At 37.2% G+C, this 26153-nt stretch overlaps 2 protein-coding genes across 2 annotated transcripts in view; both read right to left on the reverse strand.

The window, feature by feature from the left end:
* The window catches only part of LOC145509773 (uncharacterized), a 565222-nt gene extending 564958 nt beyond the window's left edge, over window positions 1-264 (reverse strand). Inside the window, exon 1 of the mRNA XM_081499063.1 lies at window positions 132-264. The gene's annotated coding sequence lies outside the window, so the exon portion shown is untranslated. The remainder of the gene's footprint in view (window positions 1-131) is intronic.
* A 4507-nt stretch (window positions 265-4771) lies between these two features.
* LOC145509778 (protein FAM170A-like) overlaps window positions 4772-26153 on the reverse strand; it is a 33855-nt gene continuing 12473 nt past the window's right edge. Inside the window, exons 3-6 of the mRNA XM_081499065.1 lie at window positions 25596-25748; window positions 23501-24550; window positions 21815-21916; window positions 4772-4970 (exon numbers count right to left, since the gene is read on the reverse strand). Coding sequence (XP_081355191.1) covers window positions 23814-24550; window positions 25596-25748 — 890 coding nt within the window. The 3' untranslated portion in view covers window positions 4772-4970; window positions 21815-21916; window positions 23501-23813. The remainder of the gene's footprint in view (window positions 4971-21814; window positions 21917-23500; window positions 24551-25595; window positions 25749-26153) is intronic.

The following is a 26153-nucleotide window of genomic DNA, read 5'->3' on the forward strand; positions in this document are numbered from 1 at the left end:
ATCAGACTGTGATTCTGAGGAAATTTCTGAGTTGAAAATAAAAGCTGTATGGGTATCAATTAAAACTGAAAAAGTAATTATAGTTTGAAATGGCCAGGAAATCCCTATATACTTAAGCATTTTGTTATTACCTTCTCTTTAGGCCCACATTCTTGAAACCAAGCAGGGCCCTGCAGGATCCTCCCAGGTGTCAAAGCCTTTATGTGTCCCCCATTTCCTTCTTGTGTGAAAATGGCTCCAGCCTTCTAGAACTTCCCTGAGTTTCTAGGGGCAGATTCAAACAGTTACTAATTAGAAAAGTGAGGAAATGCAGAAATAAAAAAAGAGCAGTCACAAACAACAGTGCCGTGATAAAATAGGGTCCAAATTCCTCCTCAATGGATATACGTGGCATTCTGACACGTATCTTTTAGTTCTTCTATAAGAACAAAGGCCCCGACCCAAGTGCAAGATGACAAATTTAGGTCAAGCACAAGATTCCTGGGAACACTGCCCTGTTACCTCAACACCAACCAATCAGAAGAAACACAAGCACCCTGCAACCCTCATCCAAATTTTACCTTTGAAAACTCATCCCTGAAAACCACTGGGAGTTTGGATCATTTGAGCATGAGCCAACTGTACTCCTGCTTGGTCCTTGCGATAAATCTTTCTCGCTCTAAACATGGAGGTTTTGGTTTGTTTGGCCTTACTGTGCATGGAGAACACAAATTTGGATTCAACAACATTCTTTATCTATACCAAATATCCGTTGGGATATCCTACACTAATCATAAATGTAATTGGTCCAATACTCTCATTTCAATTAGACAGTAATGTAGCAAAATGCTCTTGTAAATACCATAAAATGAATCTCTATTTGCCACTATGACTAATGGGAAAACAGTCTGTAGCTTGCTATGTTACACACACACACACAAATTTTATGTACATGAAACAGGACAGAAGGGGCAGGGCATAACCTCTAAAAGAATGACATAACCATAGGACATGATCAAAACTGGTCAGAAACAACAAAATTCAAGATGGTGGAAGATTAGATCTCCAGTAGACTTTGAACCTCATTATGCACTCACTGTAAATATGTTAGCATCTGAATGACACACCATTAGCACCATGACAGTTCTGAGGTCAAGCAAAAGCCAAAAAGCCAAACAGTTCTGAGGTCAAGCAAAAGCCAATTCCTGGAAAACCCAGAACCCTCCCAAAAATAGTTGGAATAATCCTCCCATTAAAACTAGCCTATGAAGTTACCTAGCCCATTAAAACTAACCATGCTATATTTCAGGACCACTCCCACCTTCTGAGAGAGCTAGTCATTAAGACAGTATGATACTGGCACAAAAATGAAAATATAAATTAAAAATATATGTATATATAAATGGAATAGGATAAAAAGCCCAGAGATAAAATCACACACCTATGGTCACCTAATCTATTACAAAGGAGGTAACAATATACAATGGAGAAAAGACAGTCTCTTTAATAAGTGGTGCTGGTGAGGTAGAAATTGTTAGGCAGTTAGTGTAGGAACTCTGAGACCTTGGCCTGTTTCAACAAACATCCCGCTCCATTAACCTAAAACTATACCCTTTGTCCTAATTCCTGGCTCTCAGAGGAATGTGTCCTTGGTCTGATAAATTATCAGCACTCAGATCTAGGAAAGGGTAGTAATTAACTTCTGTTCCATATGTCTGAGAGAGAAACAAGTGGTGATCATTAATCTTTAGCCCATACCTCTTGTCCACTGTAAAGTGGCCAGGGAATCATGAGAAAAGGTTGTGGGATGGTGACTTGATGTCTAAGAAAACTAATAATCTGAGGATCAAAAGAAGCCATAAAGATGTGAAGTTAAACACTGTGACCTTTAAGCAGATTGGTTATAAATGACATATGTTAAAAGTAAGAACCAATCAAAAGTGTAAACATCAATACTAGTAAGGATATAAACTGCTGCAAGTCCTGCCTTTTAGGGGGAACTTCACTCCCTCTCAGTATCTATGCTGCAAGTTTTGTACTTTCTCTCTGAAATAAATCCTGTTTGCCTGTTACCATGAGTGTTTGTGTGTTTGCAAAGTTCATTCTTTGGCTCGGCAAACAAGAACTCGGATTTCCATTTCACTGGGAAAACTGGACAGCTATGTCTAAAATAATGAAATTAGAGCACTTCCTAGCATCACACACAAAAATAAACTCAAAATGAATTAAAGACCTGATGTAAGACTGGATACTAGAAAACTCTTAGAGGAAAGCATAGGAAGAATACACTTTGACATAAATTACAGCAAGATATTTTTTTGACCCACCTTATAGGGTAATAAAAATAAAAGTAAACAAATAGGGCCTGATTAAATGTAAAAGCTTCTGCACAGCAAAAACAAAGAAACAAACATAAACAGATGAAAAGACAACCTACAGAATGGGGAAAAAAAATTACAAACAAAGCAACTGACAAGAGACTAATCTCTAAAATATACAAACACCTCATGAAACTCAATATCAAAAATTAAAAAAAAAATCAAAAAATGGATGGAGGACCTAAATAGACATTTCTCTGAAAAAGATATACAAATGGCCAAGAGGCACACGGAAAGATGCTCAACATCACTAATTAAGAGAGAAATGAAAATCAAAACTACAATGAGATATCACCTCACACCAATCAGTATAGCCATCAAAAAGTCTACATACAATAAATGCTGGAGAGGGTGTGGAGACAAGGGGACCCTCCTACACTGTTGGTGGGAATGTAAATCAGCACAGCCACTATAGAGAACAGTGTAGAGGCTCCTTAAAAAAACTAAACACAGAACTCTTGTATCATCCAGCAATTCCACTCCTTGGCATATATTCAGAGAAAATCATTGTTCGAAAGGGTACATGCACCCAATGTTCACTGCAGTGCTGTTTACAACAGTCAAGACATGGAAGCAACTTAAATGTCCATCAACATATGAATGAATAAAGATGAGGTACATATACAAAAGGGAATATTACTCACCCTCTAAAAAGAATGAAATAATGCCATTTGCAACAACAAGGATGGACTTGGATATTATCATACTAAGTGAGGTAAGTTGGATAGAGAAAGACAAATATCATATGATATTGCTTATATATGAAATCTTTAAAAAATGATACAAATGAACTTGTTTATGAAACAAAAATAGACTCACAGGCTTGGAGAACAAACTTAAGGTTACCAGAGAGGAAACATTGAGAGGATGGATGAATTGGGAGTTTGGAATTGCCATACACATACTACTATATTTAAAGTAGATAACAAGGACCTTCTGTATAGCACAGGGAACTCTGCTAACTATTCTGTAATAATCTAAATGGGAAAAATAATTTGAAAAAGACTCGATACATGTACATGTATAGCTGAATCACTTGGCTATGCACCTGAAACTAACACAGTATTGTTAATCAACTATATTCTAATATAAAATGATAAAAATAAAAATAAAAAATAAAATTAATTTTTAAAAGCACTAATTCATGCTTTTGAAACCCTGAATCCCCAGCCTGAGTATGACTCTATTTAGAGAAGGGCCTCTAGAGAAGTAACTAACATTAAGTGAGGTCATATAGTGGGGCCCTGACTCAAAAGATTTAGTGTCCTTATAAGAGACACCAGAGAACATTTTGTGTGTGTGGATGTATGATTATCTATGCAGTAAATAAATATCCATGTGAGGACATGATGAGAAGGCAGCATTATATAAACCAGGAAGAGAGCCCATCTTAGAAATTGAATTTGGTAGCACTATGATTATGAACTTCTAATTTTCAGAAGTGTGACAAAATAAATTTCTGTCCTGTAAACCACAGTGCTGTTTTGTTAAGGCAGCCCAAGCAAACTAATATACTGCATATCACTGATTTTCTTAATTGCTCATATGTTTTTGCTATTTCAAACATAGTTCCTTATTCATTTCCAAACAACTTTTCACTGAACTATGATTCCAACTTTCTAGCTCTATCCTTCCTAGCAATGTAGAGAAACATGCTCCATGACAAAGTTGTCAGTAATAGTGAATAGTTTTAAGTCATCTTTTGGAAAATCATTGGAATTATAGCCATTTCTCACAGAGACGTATCTGTGCTAGAAGATAAAAATATCTATCCTCTCCAGACATTCCATGTTGTACATTTCTGTGGCACTATATATTTTATAAACAAATGAATAAATATCATCTTAAATTCCCAGAATTTAAACCTATTCCCTGCCTTACTCTAATCTATGTATTTATAGAAACGAAGAATATAACAAAGCATAACTCTTAATTCTATCAGAGAATCGGTCATATCCTTAGTATACTCTTTGACTACAAAGAAAAACTTGAACAATCATAAATTTCGATTGATTGGGTTAGTTTTGTGTAGTACTCAAGATATTAGTGTGATATTCTCATTCATGCACGCATGCATGCTCAGTTATCTCTGATCCTTTGGGACCCCTTCTGGACTGTAGATTGCCAGGCTCCTCTGTCCATGGAATTTTTTAAGCAAGAATCCTGGAATGGGTTGTCATTTCCTCCTCAGGGGATCTTCCTGACCCAGAGATCAAACCCTCATCTCCTGGGTCCCCTGAATTACAGGAGGATTCTTTATCACTGAGCGCCTCACCGTCTATTATTCCCCTTTGTATCATGATATTATCAACGGTGAAAAACACTGCAAATAACAAAAAGGATTGTAAAACATGCTCTAAGTAAAGCATTATGGAAATGATAAATCACAATTGATAGAATACAAAAAGACCATATAAAATTGCATAAATATATTTGAGGTGTGGCAAAGAGCTACAGGTAAGAGTCAGGCAGAACTGCTGAGCAGAAAGGAATTTTCAGATCTTCAGGTTAAAAAGCTTCAATTTACAGATGTATTGACCATTCCCCCATTTGTCTCTTTATGTCCCTCTTCCAGTCTTCTTTAACTTGTTCCAAAACTCAGGATGTTGCTTTCTATAAACAAATACAAAAATATTTTACCCTTTAGATTTGGTTATGTTTGAACAATGAGTTCTAGTCAGGATTCAAAGGTTAGGAGGAGAGAGATGGTGGGATACTTAGTCCCCTAGCTCCCCTCCTGCTGAGGTAGCTAGGCGTCAGCGCAAGTGTTACTAGTGTTAATCTACCAAAGGCTAGGACCCCTGTATAACCATCCTACAGCTCTCCCCACTGGCTCCTTCAAGCCTAACTTACCTTACTGTTAGCCCTGGGCCTATTCACTCTTCCTTGTTGGTTTCTGTCATCTTTTAAAAATACCTTATTAAACTCATGCCAATTGCCCCCTTTTTAGTGCACTGGTCTCTGCTGGAAAATGAACTGATAGGAAAGATGAGATCTCTAAATCCTAAAGAGATAAAAGTGCAAAGACTAATTTATCTTGGTCATATTATCATTTGCTTATGATCGTATAAAAGCAAGAAGCATTAGCATAGCTATTATAAAGGCTGCTCCTCAAGTACTGGATCAAAAATAACATTCAAAATTTCTAGTGTAAGATAAAACCAAGAGTGTTCCTACTTGTTCCACTGCATTAAAATGTTAAGCAAAAAGAAAACACAAAAAGTATAAGTATCAGTCTATTCATAAGTGCCTTTTCATTGTACACTCCACTAGGTATCACAGGTTCTGGAAACCTGATCACAATGACTCGGGTCAGTGGAAGAGCCTAAGCTAGAACTAAGTTCTTTACACATTTGTGCTCTGTGATTCAATCTAGGCACTAATCAGCATAGATGATAAGCTCAATGTTTTTGAGAAACTAAATTATGTTGCCACATGGGATGAGGAAAAGAGAAATCTGGAAAACCGACATGAACAATAAAACGAGTGGATTGGCAAATTTTACAAAAGCAGCAAAAGTCCTTGATGATAATAAAATGGTTAAGTTCAATACTTCTTCTTGCATATTTATCTCAAGGAAGCCACAATGAACATGAACACCAATCCTCAGATTCCTAGTGAAGAGTGAGAGCCTGGGAAACTGATACACACAGTCCAGCTGAAACCACAATGGTTGTGAGGAGGTTTTCTGGAGAAATAACAAGGCCGATTAACGAGAACACACTGGAGGCCTTAATTTTCTGACATCATTGCCAAAAGCCACAAGACAAATCTGTAAATGGCAATGACTCTTCTCCACTAAGTTTTAACTAACAACTTAGTAATAATTTGTTACCAAAACAGCTCCAGTATTCAACCAACTTTTTGAAAGAATAGCGGTTTCATTTCATAAACCATGTCACATCATTATCAACGCAGAACCTTTTCATTTTTATAAACTTGATACATTTCCACAAGGAAAAAATGGATTATATATAGTAATTATAATCATCAACATTTATGGAAAACTGATACATTACTTGATGAAATGAATTTTTAAAACCCATTATATACTTTCTGTGAGATATAAAGGTAATAAACCTAACTCCTTTTATCTCCAACTGAGCTTCATGTTTCTTTACAAAGTTGTTTATATTCTGACTTTTATATGCCTGCTCCAGGAAGGACTGTAACTTTGGTACCCTGACCACCTCAGTTGTGTAACTATGTGATAGTTAATGTATGTAAACATCAGGAAACTGTAACATTTTAGCAGAAAGCAGAGGAAAGCTTGCTAAAATGTTGGAGTTTAAGTTTTTCTTTCCTTTCTAGAATTGAGGAATTCAAAGAATGAGCTATCAGATTTCTGTTCAGCAAGTCACAGTTAAAGACCAGGGGCCTAGAGTTGTTTAATCCATACCAGATGTGGGCAATAAAGGTAGAAATAAGGAAAAAGGAGTCTGAATCCTGAATTGCTATAATTAAAAGAAAACGGAAATATTTTTTTTCTTTTGTATTAGGGCAAAGGAAAAAGTAATACATACTTAAAACTGTACAAGGAAATTTCAATTTTATCACACTAACAATCATTACGCTTTAATAATATACCTGTAATCCAGATAGACTGCTTTTTAACAATTACATCGTGTTATCTGGTTTACATACCCTTTTTTTTTTTTTTAATAAATTTATTTATTTTAGTTGGGGGCTATACCCTTTTTTAAAAGCTGTTGATCTAGGAGCTTTTCTTAGGATCTAGTAATACTAATAGAAACTTTGCAACTGTTCTGATCCTTTTTGGATGTTTCCTTTTAAGATCTATTATTTCTTCAGATTCCTGAAAATTTGTTCAGAATGGAACTGCAATGTTACTTTCATTATCATGTGTGCATGGTCACTTAGTTGTGTCCAACTCTTTGCAACCTCAAGGACCATAGCCCACCAGGTCTCATAGCTCACCAGGCCTCATTGTCCACAGGATTTTTCAGGCAAGAATACAAGAGTGGGTTGCTGTTTCCTTTTCCAGGGGATCTTACTGACCTAAGGATCGAGTCCCCTGAGTTACCTGTGTTGGCAGGTGGTTTCTTTACCACTGAGTGATCTGGGAAGCCCCATCTAAATATAGCAGAAAATGTTTTTTGTTACTCCTTATTGGCTGGTATGAATCCTTTCAATATGTTTTACTTGAGTTTTAAAACATTTTCTTTAATCATTTCTTTAACACTTTTGTTCCTTTTATTCAGTTTTACTCTCTTCATTTTTTTACATCCAACACCAAACTGTAAACTTTTGAGATCTCAATTTTTTTCTCTTTCAGTGGTAGCCCACTTTTATTAGGGAACATTTCATGCAAAGATGGGCTCAATAAAGGACAGAAATGGTATGGACCTAACAGAAGCAGAAGATATTAAGAAGAGGTGGCAAGAATACACAGAAGAACTGTACAAAAAAGATCTTCATGACCCAGATAATCACGATGGTGTGATCGCTCACACCAGACATCCTGGAATGTGAAGTCAAGTGGCTCTTAGGAAACATCACTGCGAACAAAGCTAGCGGAGGTGATGGAATTCCAGTGGAGCTTTTTCAAATCCTGAAAGATGATGCTGTGAAAGTTCTGCACTCAATATGTCAGCAAATTTGGAAAACTCAGCAGTGGCCACAGGACTGGAAATGGTCCGTTTTCATTCCAGTCCCAAAGAAAGGCAATGCCAAAGAATGCTCAAACTACCACACAATTGCACTCATCTCACATGCTAGTAAAATAATGCTCAAAATCTCCAAGCCAGGCTTCAGCAATACGTGAACCTTGAACTTCCAGATGTTCAAGCTGGTTTTAGAAAAGGCAGAGGAACCAGGGATCAAATTGCCAACATCTGCTGGATCATCGAAAAAGCAAGAGAGTTCCAGTTCAGTTCAGTTCAGTTGCTAAGTCGTGTCCGACTCTTTGCGACCCCATGAATTGCAGCACGCCAGGCCTCTCTGCCCATCACCAACTCCCGGAGTCTACCCAAACCCATGTCCATCGAGTCGGTGATGCCATCCAACCATCTCATCCTCTGTCGTCCCCTTCTCCTCCCGCCCCCAATCCTACCCAGCATTAGGGTCTTTTCCAGTGAGTCAACCCTTTGCATGAGGTGCCCAAAGTATTGGAGTTTCAGCTTCAACATCAGACCTTCCAATGAACACCCAGGATTGATCTCTTTTAGGATGGATTGATTGGATCTCCTTGCAGTCCAAGGGACTCTGAAGAGTCTTCTCCAACACCACAGTTCAAAAGCATCAATTCTTTGGCACTCAGCTTTCTTCACCGTCCTACTCTCACATCCATACATGACCACTGGAAAAACCATAGCCTTGACTAGATGGACCTTTGTTGGCAAAGTAATGTCTCTGCTTTTAAATACGCTATCTAGGTTGGCCATAACCTCCCTTCCAAGGAGTAAGCGTCTTTTAATTTCATGGCTGCAGTCACCATCAGCAGTGATTCTGGAGACCAAAAAAATAAAGTCTGACACTGTTTCCACTGTTTCCCCATCTATTTCCCATGAAGTGATGGGACCAGATGCCATGATCTTAGTTTTCTGAATGTAGAGTTTAAGCCAACTTTTTCACTCTCCTCTTTCATCTTCATCAAGAGGCTCTTTAGTTCTTCTTCACTTTCTGCCATAAGGGTGGTGTCATCTGCATATCTGAGGTTATTGATATTTCTCCCGGCAATCTTGATTCCAGCTTGTGTTTCTTCCAGCCCAGCGTTTCTCATGATGTACTCTGCATATAAGTCAAATAAGCAGGGTGACAATATACAGCCTTGACGTACTCCTTTTCCTATTTGGAACCAGTCTGTTGTTAGTGGGAATGTCAGTTGATACAGCCACTATGGAAGACAGTATGGAGATTTTTTTTAAAAAACTAGGAATAAAACCACCATATGTCCCCACAATCCCACTCCTAGGCATATACCCTGAGGAAAACAGGGTTGAAAAAGACACATGTATCCCATTGCTCATTGCAGCACTACTTACAATAGCTAGAACATGGAAGCAACCTAGATGTCCATCCACAGATGAATGGATAAAGAAGTTGCGACACATATACACAATGGAATATTAGTCGACCATAAAATGGAAAGCATTTGAGTCAGTTCTGATGAGGCAGATGAACCTAGAACCTATTATAAAGAGTGAAATGAGTCAGAAAGAGAAAGATAAATATCGTATTCTAATGCACATATACAGAATCTAGAAAAATGGCACTGAAGAATTTATTTACAGGGCAGCAATGGAGAAACAGACATAAAGAATAGGCTTTTGGACGTGGGGAGAGGGGACGAGAGGGTGAGATGTATGGATAGAGTAACATGGAAACTTACATTACCATATGTACAATAGATAGCCAACAGGAATTTGCTGTACGGCTCAGGAAACTCAAACAGGGGCTCTGTATCAACCTAGAGGGGTGGGATGGGGAGGGAGAGGAGAGGGAGTTTCAAAAGGGAGGGGGTATACATATACTTATGGCTGATTTATGCTGAGGTTTGACAGAAAATAACAAAATTCTGCAAAGCAATTATCCTTCAATTAAAAAAAATTAAAGTGAAAATAATAAGAAATTAAAATTCAAAGATATAAAAGACCAAAAAATTAGCAGTCTGGACTCAAATTCATGTGTAAATACCCAGAAAATGATGGGAACCTGGGGTAGAGTGACAAAGCATGTTACATTTTTTATTGATTTGATAAAAATCTATACATGTGCAAATATAAGAAATTTAATATACTCCACTTATAAGAAAGAAAAAGGGAACTTCATGAAGGCATACCATAAACAAGTTGCTTAATGACAGTACTAAATAGAAAGATCATGACTAGTGAAAAAATGTGACATTAAGTACAGAGGAATAAGAATGAGGATAACAGCATTTTTCTTGTAGGCAACAATACAAAGTAGAAGAGGGAGGAGCAGTTATCTCAAAAGTACTGAGACAGAAAACCTGTCAGTTCAGAAGCCTTTGTCAGGAAGAAGATGATATCCAGGGTGAATGAATCGATGTAAACGATGTAAATCACTCTTCCAATGAAGAGTAACTAGAAACACTTGAAACTGAATGATAGGCTCCTAAGTGATCAAAAAGCCCAACCTCAGAAGCCAGGATAAGCCAGAATTTTGCCCAAGAAGATTTTGAGATAATCTACCTCAAATAATAGAATTAAGAACTAACACTTCCACTGGGAAAACTCAGTTGAGGGAAATTATTGAAATGGTCAAAAACGAAGTTTATACATGAGTTACTTTCACTTCAGGACATTAAACGTTTTCATAAAAAGTCGACAGGCAAACATTAAATTGCAAGAAATTCTTTCTTTTATATACACAGGCTCTTAAAAATTGAGACCAAAGCTGAGAAAAAAAAGTCAAAATATATGGATCATTCACCAAAAAAAAGAATGCAAAAAATTCTTCAGTGGAAAAAATATATATCCATTCTCACTAAGACTAAGAAAAACTAAAACAATAGATGCATTATTTATCACCTATATGATGGGCAAAAATACTAAATTCAATAATATATTCTATTGGTGAGACTGGAGAACATAAATTATTTCAGATTATGGCTGGTGGGAATACGTAACAGTTCAAACTCTCAACAGTATAATTTGGTATATCAAGTAAAATTAAAGATACACTTATGTGTTTGACCTTCTAGGATTATAATCCAAAAGTACACATTCACAAAGAGGAGATAATATAGGCACAATGCTTTTATAAAAGCATTATTTATAATATGAATAGATAACTGAATCAATATGGTAATTGGCCTAAACATTTCTCTCAACTAAAGTCATCCAAAATCACTCATATGGCCTATTGAATGGGTCATAGAACAAAAGATCAAGGCCTGCAAATTCCTGCTTCTAAATCCCAACCCCCAGCCCTTTCTACTCCTATAATAAAAGGACTCATAGTCCTACTAGTGGTTTCTTCCATACACTTTTGGATGATTCAGTTACACCCTTCTATTCATGGAAATGTATGAGAGAAGCAAACACTGATACCTGACTTTTCCTTTTCTTTCTGATATTCCTCTTCCAATATTTCACCAACTGGAAAGCCACATCTTCCCACCTCTTCTAACATGTAATGGATATCACTTGCATTTTTTTTTCCTTCTTGGATGATATTCTCTCTTGTTCTAAATGGAATGACTGCAGATTCTGGGGGGGTGGGGGATGAGGTACAGATCGACACTGACATATATTGGTTCAATATTTTCCAAGTTCTACTTGCACTGAACTTAGTTTGTGAAACAGAGTACTGCCTACATCTTGTGTAAGATTGGCAGTGCCAGAAGAAGAGAGAAAACAGACAAGTTAGGGCATCCTGTTTGCTTTTCCTGTTTAGTTCCCACAATGTGTAATCAAGTCTTGATTACTAAGGTAATTTTCTATGGCTTGTGACTATTACAAAAGTTACCATCGCAACTTTCAACTTACAATAATTGAGCTGTTATCTAAAAATGTAACTTCCTATAAATGTGGAGAAGGTAAGGAGTTCTGGTTTCTAAAATTCTTCTCTATTATTTGTGACTTTGAAATGAAGAGGATATCAGAAATGGTATTTTTGAATTGTTCATTCAATAATAAGCAGATACACTTTAATGATCACAATCATTATTATATTTAAAACATATACAATAAAGTGAGGTTGGTACATTGTTCTGTTAAAATAGATTGATAGAAAACCATATGCTCTTATACTTGGTGCTGAGATACTTTTAAAAATTTCAGATAGAGCTTAATAATGACAGCCTGGTAAAGCTAAAAACTCCTTTTTAGAGTAAACTATGTGATCATTGATAAATTCTCAGGTGCTATTCTTGTGGCTGTTGATGAAATGCAGCATCTTCTGTGTGCTTAGTAGCTCAGTTGTGTCTGACTTTTTGCAACTCCATGGAATGTAGCCTGCCAAGCTCCTCTGCCCATGGGATTCTCCAGGAAAGAATACTGGAGTGGGTTGCCATGCCCTCCTCTAGGGGATCTTCCCAACCCAGGGATCGAACCCAGGCCTTCTGCATTGCAGGCAGATTCTTTACCATCTGAGCCACCAGGAGTGGCTCCTGGAGTGGGTAGCCTGTCCTTTCTTCAGGGGAATCTTCCCAAGGCAGGAATCAAATCGGGGTCTCCTGCATTACAGGAGGATTCTTTACCAGCTGAGCTAACAGGGAAGCACCCATATTCTAGAAGTGCCTTATTGCAGTAAAGGTATGACCTACATTTCTGAATGTATTTTATTATATCATCACCAAAATATATATATATATTTAAAACTATATTAATGAGAGTAACTTAATCACTAAAAGGAAATTAAACTACTGTTCATGGGCTTCTAATTGAGTCAACTTGTCCTAAAAACAAAATTTAAATCTTATCAGGTGTTTACTTTTTAGTTGAATTGGTGACACTGAAAGATATTTTAACAAGGCTTGTTTTGTTTGGTCATGAAAGGCCATTATTAATTTACCTGAGAGTGTATATGATTCATGAAAGTTCTTTATGTGTAAAAGATAAACCTATTTTTAAAAGCACATATGTGACCATCTCAAATACTATCCACAATATAGTTTTCTTCAAATGCTAGACAAACATTCTACTGAAGGATCCTTGCGTGTGTGCAGGCTAAGCTGCTTCAGTCATGTCTGACTCTTTGCAACCCCATGGATTGTAGCGCTCCAGGCTCCTCTGTCCATGGAATTCTCCAGGGAAGAATACTGGAGTGGGCTGCCATTTCCTTCTCTAGGTATACCCTTAAATGGGTTCTAAATGTAATATGAACAAAGTACAATAATAAAAATCTCTACTATGTTTCTGGCCTTCGAAAGAAGCCAAAAAAATAAATAAATAAAAGGAAAATGGGGCTTAAAAATAAGTTCATCCTATGGTTCTCAAATATGAGGACTATCAACAGCTGCCTCTGAGATAACTGCAGGTATATCTTAAAGAATTTAGAGGTATTGGGATTACCTAGGTAGCTAACCACTTACCTATATTCAGAACAAACACAAATCTGTCCAGTTTTTCTACTTAAAATCACACAAAAGAAACACAAATAGACCATGCCAGGATGGAACTATTTTATGTACTTTATATCCTCAAGTCTCAGTAGTAGTATGACAGTAATGATATGAATATGGTTTCTTGCAAACAAGAACATGCTAACACAGAACAATGCAGTAGTTACAGGCACTGACCCTCTACCAAGTCAAAAATCCAGGAATTATTTATAGTCCACATTCCAGTAAACTTGGTTCCTCCATATCTGCAGTTCTGTATCCAGCTGCTACTGCTGCTAAGTCGCTTTAGTCGTGTCCAACTCTGTGCGATCCTACAGATGGCAGCCCACCAGGCTCCCCCGTCCCTGGGATTCTCCAGGCAAGAACACTGGAGTGGGTTGCCATTTCCTTCTCCAATGCATGAAAGTGAAAAGTGAAAGTGAAGTCGCTCAGTCAGAGATTCAACCAAATACAGGTCCTGTAGTTCTGTAGTATTTTAGCAAAGACTACGGAACTACATTCCCACATAAGTAGACTCATGCAGTTCAAGGGCATGATATTCAAGTGCAAATTATTTCTAAATTTCTGCTTATTAATAATTATAAGATATGTCACAACTTCAAAATTTTTTTAATTATGCAAAGCATATTAAACTTGAGGATATAAAGTTTGATTTCACTTATTGGTATCACATGAAATGCTGATTAGTTTTTGTTTTTTTCTTTTTTAGAGAGACAAGTTTTTTTAGAGAATTATATTCACAATAAAACTCAGAGAAAGGTACAGAGATTTCACGTATATCCCCTCCCCAACATATGTATACAGAGCCTCCCCCATTAGCAACATTCCCCAGCAGAGTGGTATATTCCTCACAATGGGTGAACCTACACTGGCAAGTCATAATTACTCAGAGTTCACAGCGTACTTTACCTCTTGATGTTGTACATTTTACGGGGTTTATATCCATCATTATAGTATCCTAAAAGTATTTTCACTGCCTTGAAAATTCTCTGTGCTGAGTATTCATTCCTCTCTCCTCTATCTCACTCCAGGCAAACACTAATACTTTTAATGTCTCCAAAGTTTTGCCATTTCCTGAATGTCATAGAGTTGGAATCACACAGCATGTAGCCTTTTTAGACTGGTTCGTTTCACTTAGCAATATGCATCTAAGGTTCCTCCATGTCTTTCCATTCAATAATTCATTTCTTTTTAGCATTGATAAGTTCTTTGGATTTTCAATTAAAATTTTTAAATGGCAAACTATTTTAAATTACTGTATCTATAATGGAGAACATTTTAAAAATTGCCATGAATGAGAAAGTTACACAATATAAAAATAGCATGAATTTAAAACAAAGGTACAACACTGTAATATGAGATTCAATTTTCAATATGTTTAAAACTAAAGAGCTGTCCTTATCACACTAAACAGATAATTTTCCATATTTAAGTTAGTCTGTAAAAGGACTAGAATTTTACAGTAAAAGTATTAAACTATTATAGTTATAAAAGTAGTAGATTTAAAAAAAATTATTTCATAGTACACTTAGCATTAGTTATACTGGGATTGAGGAAGAAAATGGGAAGCATACGATTTTGAATCTCAGCAGCATATAAACATGTACTTTTATAGGCAAATAAAAAAAAACAACTCAATATATGCCATAGATATTAGAATTATTAGCTATCATATGGAAAATAAGAGTAAGAAAGAAATGCCAAAAATGAAATTGGTAGCATGTTAGAATTTTTACTCTCTTTAAACCTTTAACAAAATCCACTGGGGAGCTCTTTAATATATATCACTTTGCAAAACACATGTTATGCTCCCTGAAGAAACATACCTGTTATTAGAGAGATAAGGTATATTTTTTTTTAACAATTAACAGACTGTCAAAACTTATTATTCCCATATGATTCAGCTTCAAACAGCTGTACTAAAAACTGAAAATGAATGAAAAAAATATTTTGAGTATCCATTGTGTGCCAAGTACCCATTTGCAAGGTGGACCCAAAGAAGCCAAAGGCATTGAAAACTGAACTGACATTGAAACAAACCATCACTGCAGAAAATGATACAGAATTTGCACTCTGAAATTCGGCTGATTGCATGTAAAAACATAAAATAAATATCTTCTATATGATTTTAACAAGCCAAAATCATTCTTTGGATTATTAAAAATATGTCAAATACAATTTAAATTACCAAGAAAGAACGATTTCTCAAGGAAGCAGATAACCCAGAGATGCCAATCTTATGATGAAACAGATGTTCAAATTTTCAGAAAAAGACCTTAATGCAGCTATTATAACTGATCGATGAGGTGAAGATGAACACTAATGAGTTGGATGATGCGTGTGTTATTCACTCGGTCGTGTCTGACTCTTTGCAACCCTATGGACAGTACCCCACCAGGCTCCTCTGTCCAGGGGATTGCCCAGGCAAGAATAATGGAGTAGGTGGCCATTTCTTCACTTCCTGCCATAAGGGTGATGTTGTCTGCATGTCTGAGGTTATTGATATTTCTCCCGGCAAGCTTATTCCAGCTTGTGCTTCAGCCAGCCTGGCATTTTGCATGATGTACTCTGCATATAGGTTAAATAAACAGGGTGACAATATACAGCCTTGATGATTCCTTTCCCAATGTGGAACCAGCCTGTTGTTCCACATCCAGTTCTAACGGCTGCTTCCTGAGGTTCATACAGATTTCACAGGAGGCAGGTCAAATGGTCTCTATTCCCATCTCTTTAAGAATTTTCCACAGTTTGTTATGATCCACACAGTCAAAGGCTTTTGGTGTAGTCAATAAAGCAAATGTAGATGTGTTTTCTTTTTTTAATTCTCTTGTTTTTTCTATGATCCAGTGGGTGTTGGTAATTTGATCTCTGGTTCCTCTGCCTTTTATAAACCTAGCTTGAACATCTGGAAGTTCTGGGTTCACGTATTGTTGAAGCCTGGCTTAGAGAATTTTGAGCTAGCCTGAGAGATGAGAGCAATTGTGCAGTAGTTTGAGCATTCTTTGGCATTGTCTTTCTTTGGGATTGGAATGAAAACTGACTATTTCCAGTAATGTGGCTACTCCTGAGTTTTCCAAATTTGCTGACATATTGAGTGCAGAACTTTCACAGCATCATCTTTCAGGATTTGAAGTAGCTCAACTGGAATTCCATCACCTCCACTAGTTTTGGTCCTAGTGATGCTTCTTAAGGCCCACTTGACTTCACATTCCAGGATGTCTGGCTCTAGGTGAGTGATCACACCATCATGGTTATCCATGTCATTAAGATTGTTTTTGTACAGTTCTTCTGTGTATTCTTGCCACCTCTTCTTAATATCTTCTGCTTCTGTTAGGTCCATACCTTTTCTGCCCTTTATTGTACCCATCTTTCATGAAATGTTCCCTTGGTATCTCTAATTTTCTTGAGGAGATCTCTACTCTTTCCCATTCTACTGTTTTCCTCTATTACTTTGCACTGATCATTGAGGAAGGCTTTCTTATCTCTCCTTACTATTCTTTGGAACTCTGCATTCAAATCTTTCCTTTTCACTTCTCTTCTTTTCTCAGCTATTTGTAAGGCCTCTTCAGACAGCCATTTTGCTTTTTTGCATTTCTTTTTCTTGATCACTGTCTCCTGTACAATGCCATGAACCTCCGTCCATAGTTCATCAGGCACTCTGTCTATCAGATTTAGTACCTTACATCTATTTCTCACTTCCACTGTATAATCCTAAGGGATTTGATTTAGGTCATATCTGAATGGTCTAGTGGTTTTTTTCTACTTTCTTCAATTTAAGTCTGAATTTGGCAATAAGGAATTCATGATCTGAGCCACAATCAGCTCCTGGTCTTGTTTTTGCTTGCTGTCTGTATAGGGATTCTCCACCTTTGGCTGCAAAGAATATGATCAATCTGATTTTAGTGTTGACCGTCTGGTTATGTCCACGTGTATAGTCTTCTCTTGTGTTGTTGGAAGAGGGTGTTTCTTACGACCAGTGCGTTCTCTTGGCAAAACTCTATTAACCTTTGCCCTGCTTCATTCTATACTCCAAGGCCAAATTTGCCTGTTATTCCAGGTGTTTCTTGACTTCCTACTTTTGCATTCCAGTCCCCTATAGTGAAAAGGACATCTTTTTTGAGTCTTAGTTCTAAAAGGTCTTGTAGGTCTTCATAGAACCATTCAACTTCAGCTTCTTCAGTATTACTGGTCAGGGCACAGAACTGGATTACTGTGATATTGAATGGTTTGCCTTGGAAATGAACAGAGATCATTCTGTCATTTTTGAGATCGCATCCAAGTACTGCGTTTTGGACTCTCTTGTTGACTATGATGGCTACTCTGTTTCTTCTAAGGGATTCTTGCCCACAGTAGTAGATATAATGGTCATCTGAGTTAAATTCACCCATTCCAGTCCATTTTTTGGAGAAGGAAATGGCAACCCACTCCAGTGTTCTTGCCTGGAGAATCCCAGCGATGGCAGAGCCTGGTGGGCTGCCATCTATGGGGTCGCACATAGTAGGACATGACTGAAGGGACTTAGCAGCAGCAGTCCATTTTAGTTTGCTGATTCCTAAAATGTCAACGTTCATTCTTTTCATTTCCTATTTGACAACTTCCAGTTTGTCTTGATTCATGGATCTAACATTCCAACTTCCTATCCAATATTGCTCTTTATAGCATCGGATCTTGTTTCTATCACCAGTCACATCCACAATTGGATGCTGTTTTTGCTTTGTATCTGTCTCTTCATTCTTTCTGGCTATTTCTCCAATTGAAGATGTTAGTTCTTAACAAAATGATCTGTACATTCAGTGTAAACCCTGTTAAGATCCCAGCAAGATTTTTTAAATATATATGGGCAAGCTTATCTTCAAATTTATGTGGAAACACAAATGAATTAGAATGGCTAAAACAATACTGAAAAAGAAGCATCAAGCTGGAGAAATCGTACCTCCTATTTTTAAGACATAGTCAATATCTACAATAATCAATACAGCATATGATATCAGAGGAAAAAAGAGTAAATCAATGGAATAGAATAAGGAGACCACATGTAGACCCAAACAAGCGAGACAAGCTTCTTTTGAAATGAGAATTCAAAAGCAACTCAGTAGAGGAAGAATAACATTTTTATAAAATTGTGCTGGAACAACCAGACAACAGTGACCAAAAATCCATTTGAACCTTATACCTTGTACAAAAATTAAACAGAACCACAGATAAATTTAAATGCAAAGCTCTGAAACCTTTAGAAGAAAACATAGGAGAAAATCTTTGAGACCCAGAGTTAAGTGCTAAATTCCTAGACATGACACAAAAGGCACCCTCCATAAAAGAAAATAGCTGATATATTTAGTTTCATTAATATTTAAAACCTTTTGATCTACCCAAGACCCTGTTAAGAGAATGAAAAGACAAGCCACCAACTGGGAGAAAATATTTGCAAATTACATATCCAACAAATAATTCATATCCAAAACATACAAATAACTCTCTGAATAAAAAGAAAATAATCTAATTTTTAAATGGGCAAAAGACTTACATAGGTAATCCAAAAAAGACATGCAAATGACAACTACATGAAAAGATGTTCAACATCACAAATCTCTAGGGTAATGAAAATTTAAACAGCCACAAGAGTCTACCACATACCTACTAAAGGCTCTTAAAAATACTTATACTATCAAATACTGGTGAGGATGCAGGAAAACTACACTTCTCATACATTAGTGGGAATATAAAAATGGTTCAACCACTATGGAAATTAGCCTGCAGTTGTTTTAAGAAGATAACACATTTACCATCTAACCAAACAATAATACTCTCAGGCATATATACTAGAAAGATGAAAACATGTTCACACAAAACCTGCACACTAATGTCATAGAAGCTTTATTTCCAATCCCAATAACTTGAAATAACCCAAATGCCTTTAAACGTGTAACACATTTAACTGTTCCACATCATACAATGGAATACTCTTCAGCAATAAAAGTGATAAACTACAATATATGCAACAATTTGGCTCAATATTAGGGTAATCCGGCTTAGCTGAAAATGCCAATTCAAAATTTTACATTACTATATGATTCATTTTGTATAAAATTCCTGGAATAAAAAAAAAAATCGAGAGAGATGCACAGCTATTTCCAGAAGTTAGGGAAACAGGCTGCATGTGCCTGTCAAGGGCAGAATGAATGAAGTACTTTGTGGGACAGAACATGTATGTACCATGACTTCAGTGATGGACATACAAATCTACACGTGTAAAATATAGCATTACACACAAAAACATGCAAAATGTGAGTATTTAAAAAAACACTGAAATCTGAGTAAGGTCTGTTCTGTAGTCTGATTTATCGTATTGTTCTCATCAGTGCCCTTGTTTGATAATGTACTAGAATTATGTTGGGGAAGATGTGTGATGGCTACATGGGACCCCTCTGGACTGTGGACTGTTTTTGAAACTTCTTGTGAGTTTATAATTTTTTCAAAATCCAAAAGATTTTTTAAAGAAGCTTAGCTTAGCTAGTATCAAACAACATAAATTAAAAAAAAAAAAAAAAAGAATCCTACTATACACATCATAATCAAACTGCAGATGCTCATAGGTAAAGAAAGTAAATTTCAAAAGTGAGTGATAAATTATTTTGCTATTTATGTCAGAGGCTATGTTGGGTTCATTTACCCATGTCTTCTTACTCTCACAATCTCCATCATTTTAGGTATTATGATCTCTGTTTTCAAGACAGGAGAGCAGACTCAAAGTACTCAAAGCTGCTAATTAGCAATAAGGGATTTACCAGGCCTAATGTACTGAAGTCCATTTTGTCCAAATAAGTAATTTTGTTTATATGCCCATACATTTTCAATGCACCTTCTTAATTAATCAAGGACATAATATACATACTGAGTATAATTTTATCCCTTAATGTTTCCATATAAAATCAGAGGAATGTAATGTTACTTCTTTCTGGACTGTATCATTTCAATTATTAAAGTGGAAGAAATTATCATGTTGAAGCTAATTTGTATCAATAAAGGTACATTAGGTTACAAACAGCAGAAAATGTCTCAGGCTAACTGAGGCAAACTAAGAATTTATTGAATGGTTAGTGGGGATGCTTAATAAATAAAAAACAGGTAAAACAGCCAGGCCTTTCAAAAAAAGAGGAACTGAAGCATGTCCAGTAGTAGAGGCTCATGGGCCTTAATGTGAGCTGCAAAGGAAAACCCACCACTAACCACCACAAACTTTTTCTTCTATTTTGATTTTCCAAGTTACTAGTGTAGACTGACTGATCTAACATAGACCAATGTTTACCACTAGGTCAATCAGGGAAGCCAATCAGTGAAGTAATGACTTCATTTGGCTAGCCTGACTTGCCCTCATATTTGTTCTGAAGGCAGAACCTCTTATCAAGGGAAGAAAGAAAGTCTTTGGCAGATCAAAGCAAAAGCAACTTAACCCATCTCTTGTCTTCTATGAACTTATACACACATAGGTATACATACAGTTGTTATACATATTATTTATTTATGCAATCTCAAGCTTTAATAATTTCAGTAGGGTAAAAGCTACAAATAATGAAGAACATCATTTGAAAGTTGACCTAATAATATTTTAATTTCCCTTTTCCTATATAGTTTTGTGAATTTTCCATAATACTTTTAAATTTTTATTTCTTGTTTCTGCCCTTATGATTGAAGATGCTGGAGTGACAAAGATTAAAATTAATTTTTGAATGTGCAAAAATTATCCATGTAAATCACATACAAATAATTAAACATGCAAATTACATTTTCCAAAAATTGGTAGCTTTTACAGCTCTAAGGTTATTAAGCTTAAAACTGAATTATGACCTGTATATACATATATTGATTGTCTCAGATGATGTTTACATGTTCCATCATTTCTAATATAAGAAGTGTTTGTGCACCTACACCTACACAAGTCCAGAGAAGCCAAGGGGTGTGTTTTAATTGTTTTGGGCTTTATCCAGTATCTTTTCCTCTCTCAATAGTAAGAATGTCTGTCTTTCAGCCAAGTAACTGTGCAAGTGAGTATGTAAAAGGGAGATATGAGGAAAAGTTTATGTTCATTTAAAGAAAAAGATATGGAACAATAACTTCAAGATAAATGCATGGACATGAGTACATGGGAGAAGGGGTATTACAGTCTGTTCTAAATTCAGCAGGGTCCACACTTGTTTGCATCGTGTATGTGTTCATGGATTTATATGTGGGGGAAGGTAATAAAATTGGAGTTAGGGACAATTATCTGGGCTAGAGAACAAGGCTATCAGCCAGGTGTTCAAGCCCTGTTCTGTGTGAACATTTTCTCCAGGGTTTGGCATCACATTTACCAGGACAACTGATAGGAGCCACAGAGAATCAGGTACATATGCCTTCAGGCCAACCCTACCTTGACGCTGTGATGTTCACAGGGACTGCTGGGCTCTTGTGAGATCACAGGAATGTGCTGGACATGATCGCTTGAAGTCTTCAGGCCACTGGGTCGGTGTCACTGTTTGAAAAATGAATCGGAGAAGGGAATCCACTCAGTGAAGACAGCAGCTTTTCATACTTTAGTGACAAGTGTTTATTGTAACTATTGTGACAATATTGTTATCACAATATTAAATTAAAATATTGTCTCAATATTTCCTGCATGATATAGAAAATTCAGGAAAATTGATAGGTTCCATTCTAATAGTGACTTTTGGAGCATGAGAGAAGAGTCCTTCACTTATTCCATTAACTAAAAAGACACACTCTCATTTACTGTAGTATGAACCTGGCTTTGCAGCTTTGTCTGTATTCAATTCCTCTGCTGTTCAATTAGAATAACATGATTGATGCTATAACAAAGAATAAGATGTAAGAATGATGACCCTTCATAAAAAGATATGGAGGTCCTCCAGGAAGCAATGCATTAAATTAAAAGTTTTCAAAAATGGTTCATGGCATAAGTGTCAGTGACAGTTGACACTTTTGAAGAAACAGCCAGAACTACTGGCTCATAGTATACAAGAAGGGAAACTCTTCCCAGACAAAAAATAAAAATAAAAAAGGATTTGATTAGTTGCTTATTTCAAGTAGTTACACCTCCTCAGTAGTCTCCTCCCAAGTATGAAATCACTAGACAGATACTAAGATATTACTCACACCAAGAGAAAGGGTAGAACCATGACTGGGCTGCACAACAACCCTTCTTCAAGATAGAAGGCCTATCTCTGTCCTGTCCTGTGCCTTCTGGGAGGGAGGCAGGCCAGGGGATAAACCTAGAGGGGATGGGACATTGGTGACCTCTGCTTTATCTAGGAATGGTTGGCCAGGCCTGCTCTGCCCTGCTGAACTGCTTGCCATTAAGTCACTGTCATGTCCGACTCTTTATGATCCCATGGACTGCAGCATGACAGGATTTGCTGTCCATCACTGTCTCCTGGAGTTTGCTCAGATTTATGTCCATTGAGTCGGTGATGCCATCCAACCATCTCATCTTCTGTGGCCCCCTTCTCCTCTTGCCCTCTATCTTTCCCAGCCTCAGGGTCTTTTCCAGTGAGTAGCAGAATTGCTAGTCAGGTATTTTTTCCTATCCCTTCCAAGGGAGTAGACAGGAAACATTCTCATTAATTTGTCATCAACCAAATATTCCACAATATTCCACAAGCAAAGACAGCAAGGAGATCAAACCAGTCAATCCTAGAGGAAATCAACCCTGAATATTCATTGGAAGGACTGATGTGAACAGCTGACCCATTGGAAAAGAAATTGATGCTGGGAAAGATTGAGGGCAGGAGGAGATGGGAGTGACAGGGTGTGAGATGGTTGGATGGCATCATCGACTCAATGGACATGAGTTTAGTGTCCCAGACTATCCGGGAGATAGTGAAGGACAGGGAAGCCTGGCGTGCTGCAGTCCATGGGGTCGTAAAGAGTCATATATGACTGAGTAACTAAACAGCAAAAAAATATTCCACTTCCAAGAATATATTATTCTGAAGGAAATTATTCATTACAGTGATTATGGGATCTTGGGAGGCATTGTTGGTGGATGCCACCTTTCTCAGAATCCTGCATCCTAAATATTCTTGACATGATCTCTTACCCCTCCAGTTCTCACTCCTTCTGCGATCTAGTCCATAGCAGTTTCACTTTTGTCCTTTTCTCACTTGTAGTGGTGGAGATGATATACTGCTGTTCATTTGTCTTTAGTTTGCATAAGGACATCTTGCTCTTCTGCATGGTGAGATCTGCCTTCCTCTCCCCTCTCCTCAGGAGAGTAGTGGATATTAGAATGGGTTCTCTGCTCTTTGGGTGCTGTGCTGACAAAGATGCATAAACAAAGGTAGGTACTATGGCTGCTTAGAGAAGATGAAGCCTCCTCTGTAGAGGCTGGCCTCCTTCATTTCCTTTGTTTTTTAGGGCTGAGAATCAGTGTCTTTGCCTGAGTATGTCTTCATGCCAAAATGTTTTTCTTTGTGGTAACCAGATGTTGCCTTCTTGATATTCTTCTTCCTCCTCCTGTTTTTCTCTTTTCTGTTCTGCCTTCTCTTTATCCAAGCCAAGGCAAGATGGAAAGCATAGCAGTTAAAGCCCTCATGGATCCCATATGCCACGTGCTTCTGAAGGTCCTCCAAGCTGGGGAAGATCCGGTAGCAGCTCATGCACTGGTAGCCACTGTCCAGGGCTGCCAGGCATTCAGGTGTCTTGGCCTTGGAACATTCCTCCAAAGCTCGAGGCTCTGGTGGACTTTCAGCCCTCTCTCTTTCATCTTCGGCTTGGCTATCCCAACTGGACTCACTGTCAGTCAGGAGCTCCTTTGTAGTCATTTGAGAGGGGGTGAATGTTGTATCGATTTTTTCAGGACAGGTCATTTCTTCCATCTGTATCTTCTTTTTGGGGGGCTCCAGTCCTTTCTCTGTATCCTGTAAGGAAGCCACACCCTTTTCCATTTGAACCTGCATGTAGTAAATTTTCATGACTCTTTTCTTTTTCGTATTTACTGACGACATAAATGACTTATTACTATTAACCAAATTAAACGGAAAAGAGATTTCTTGGAAAGGGGAAGAAGTCTCTCCTTGCTCCAAATCCAGGACTAGAGGTATCTCAGTGGATTCAAAACAAGAAACATATTGACATGATTGTTGGACTCCTAGGAAAGAAAATTTCAAACATAAGAAAACTAGGATCAAGTATGTGAAGTCTATAGAAGTTGAGATGGCCATGAAAATACTTCTATATGGGCATGTAGAGTGAAAGTACATATATGTATGTGATATTTCAGAATTCTATGTGTGGCATGTTATATTTGGACTTAAATGTATGCTATAAATATCTGGGAATGAGGGTATGATGTATCTATGTTCTGGGGCATACATGGCGTGTCTAATGGTGAAAGGGGATGGTGAATGGGTGTCTGTGTGTGGCATGCAATGTTTCAGAATACATAAACAAGTTCAAGAATGGTACGTATTCTTATTGTGAGATAATAAGACTTTGAGGAAGTGTATGTGACTTCTCAGAATGTGTCTTTCTATGAAGGACTGAAGGTTTTATGGGTGAAGTGGTGATTAGATTAGAAAGACTGTATATGAAAGTGTATTCCCTTCAGGGCATATGAATTTTCTTGAGTTTGACCTAGCACATAGTGATTTAAAAAAGGTCACATATGTAAAGGGATGTGAATTATTTATGGGATCAGTGTGTAAATATGAATCTGAAAATGATTGGGTGAAAGAATGAGGTATAAATGTATAGCTATGTAATGCTATTAGAGAATGGGAAAGACAGACGGAGGAATGAAGTTGTGTGTATTTGAGAGCAAAAGAGAAAGGAAGGAGAAACAAGGCCATACTTGGTATGAAGGATTCTGTGCACACTGTATGAGTGGATATGAGGATATGAGTTTGTGCTGATCTCAGGGGGAAGGTTCTGATTAAGTTCCCATGTGCATATCAGCACTGACCCCTACCTCACTCATAGCTATCCGAGTTCATATGTTGAAAATCACTGCTGAGAAACTTTGTCTTATTCTTGAAGGCACACTGCCTATTTGTCCCTTGCAGAGACTTCAGTTCTAGTCCCTCTGCCCTGACTTTTCTTGTTTTCAAAGAGAAAGTCAAGTAAATAGGGATTAGCTAAGCAATTCAACTGCACCCCCTTTCCAAGCTCAGAGTCCACCTTTGCATCTTCCTTACCATCCTCATCAGAAGAGACAAGCTCACATTCAGAGGAAACATAAGAGCAATATCCTGCGGAGGCAGAGGAAGTTTCTCCTACTATCTGATTCCCGGCTGGGACCATCACATATTTCTCCGGCTGAGGAGCATCCTCCTGAGTCCTCCAGGATTCTAGGGGATTGAATAAAAAAAAAAAAATGAGAAGCGACATTTTCTGGGATCTTTGTCCATTCCAAAACGGACACATTGAATGGATATAATATGTCAAATATTTCTACCACATGAGTCTTGCTTTCGTAGATATTGGGGTGAATATCCTGTGTGAAACTCCACTTACTCCGAAATGTAAATAAAAATTATCAAAATGGTGTGTGTGGTGTATGTCAGGGATGTTGCATATCTTGTATATGATATTTCTAGAGATGGTTACAGAACATCAAAACCTTAGGCCCATGCCTGAAACACAGTATATAGTTATGAAAATTTGGATATTATCAACTCAATTTTCCTCATCAGAAATTATTCCATTAGGTGATACAGGATACAAGTTTTTAATTATTCTGCATATATGTCTAA

The sequence above is a fragment of the Giraffa tippelskirchi genome, chromosome 6 (assembly GCF_054371585.1).
Source record: "Giraffa tippelskirchi isolate mGirTip1 chromosome 6, T2T-mGirTip1v1.2.pri, whole genome shotgun sequence".
NCBI classification, from domain to species: Eukaryota; Metazoa; Chordata; class Mammalia; order Artiodactyla; family Giraffidae; genus Giraffa; species Giraffa tippelskirchi.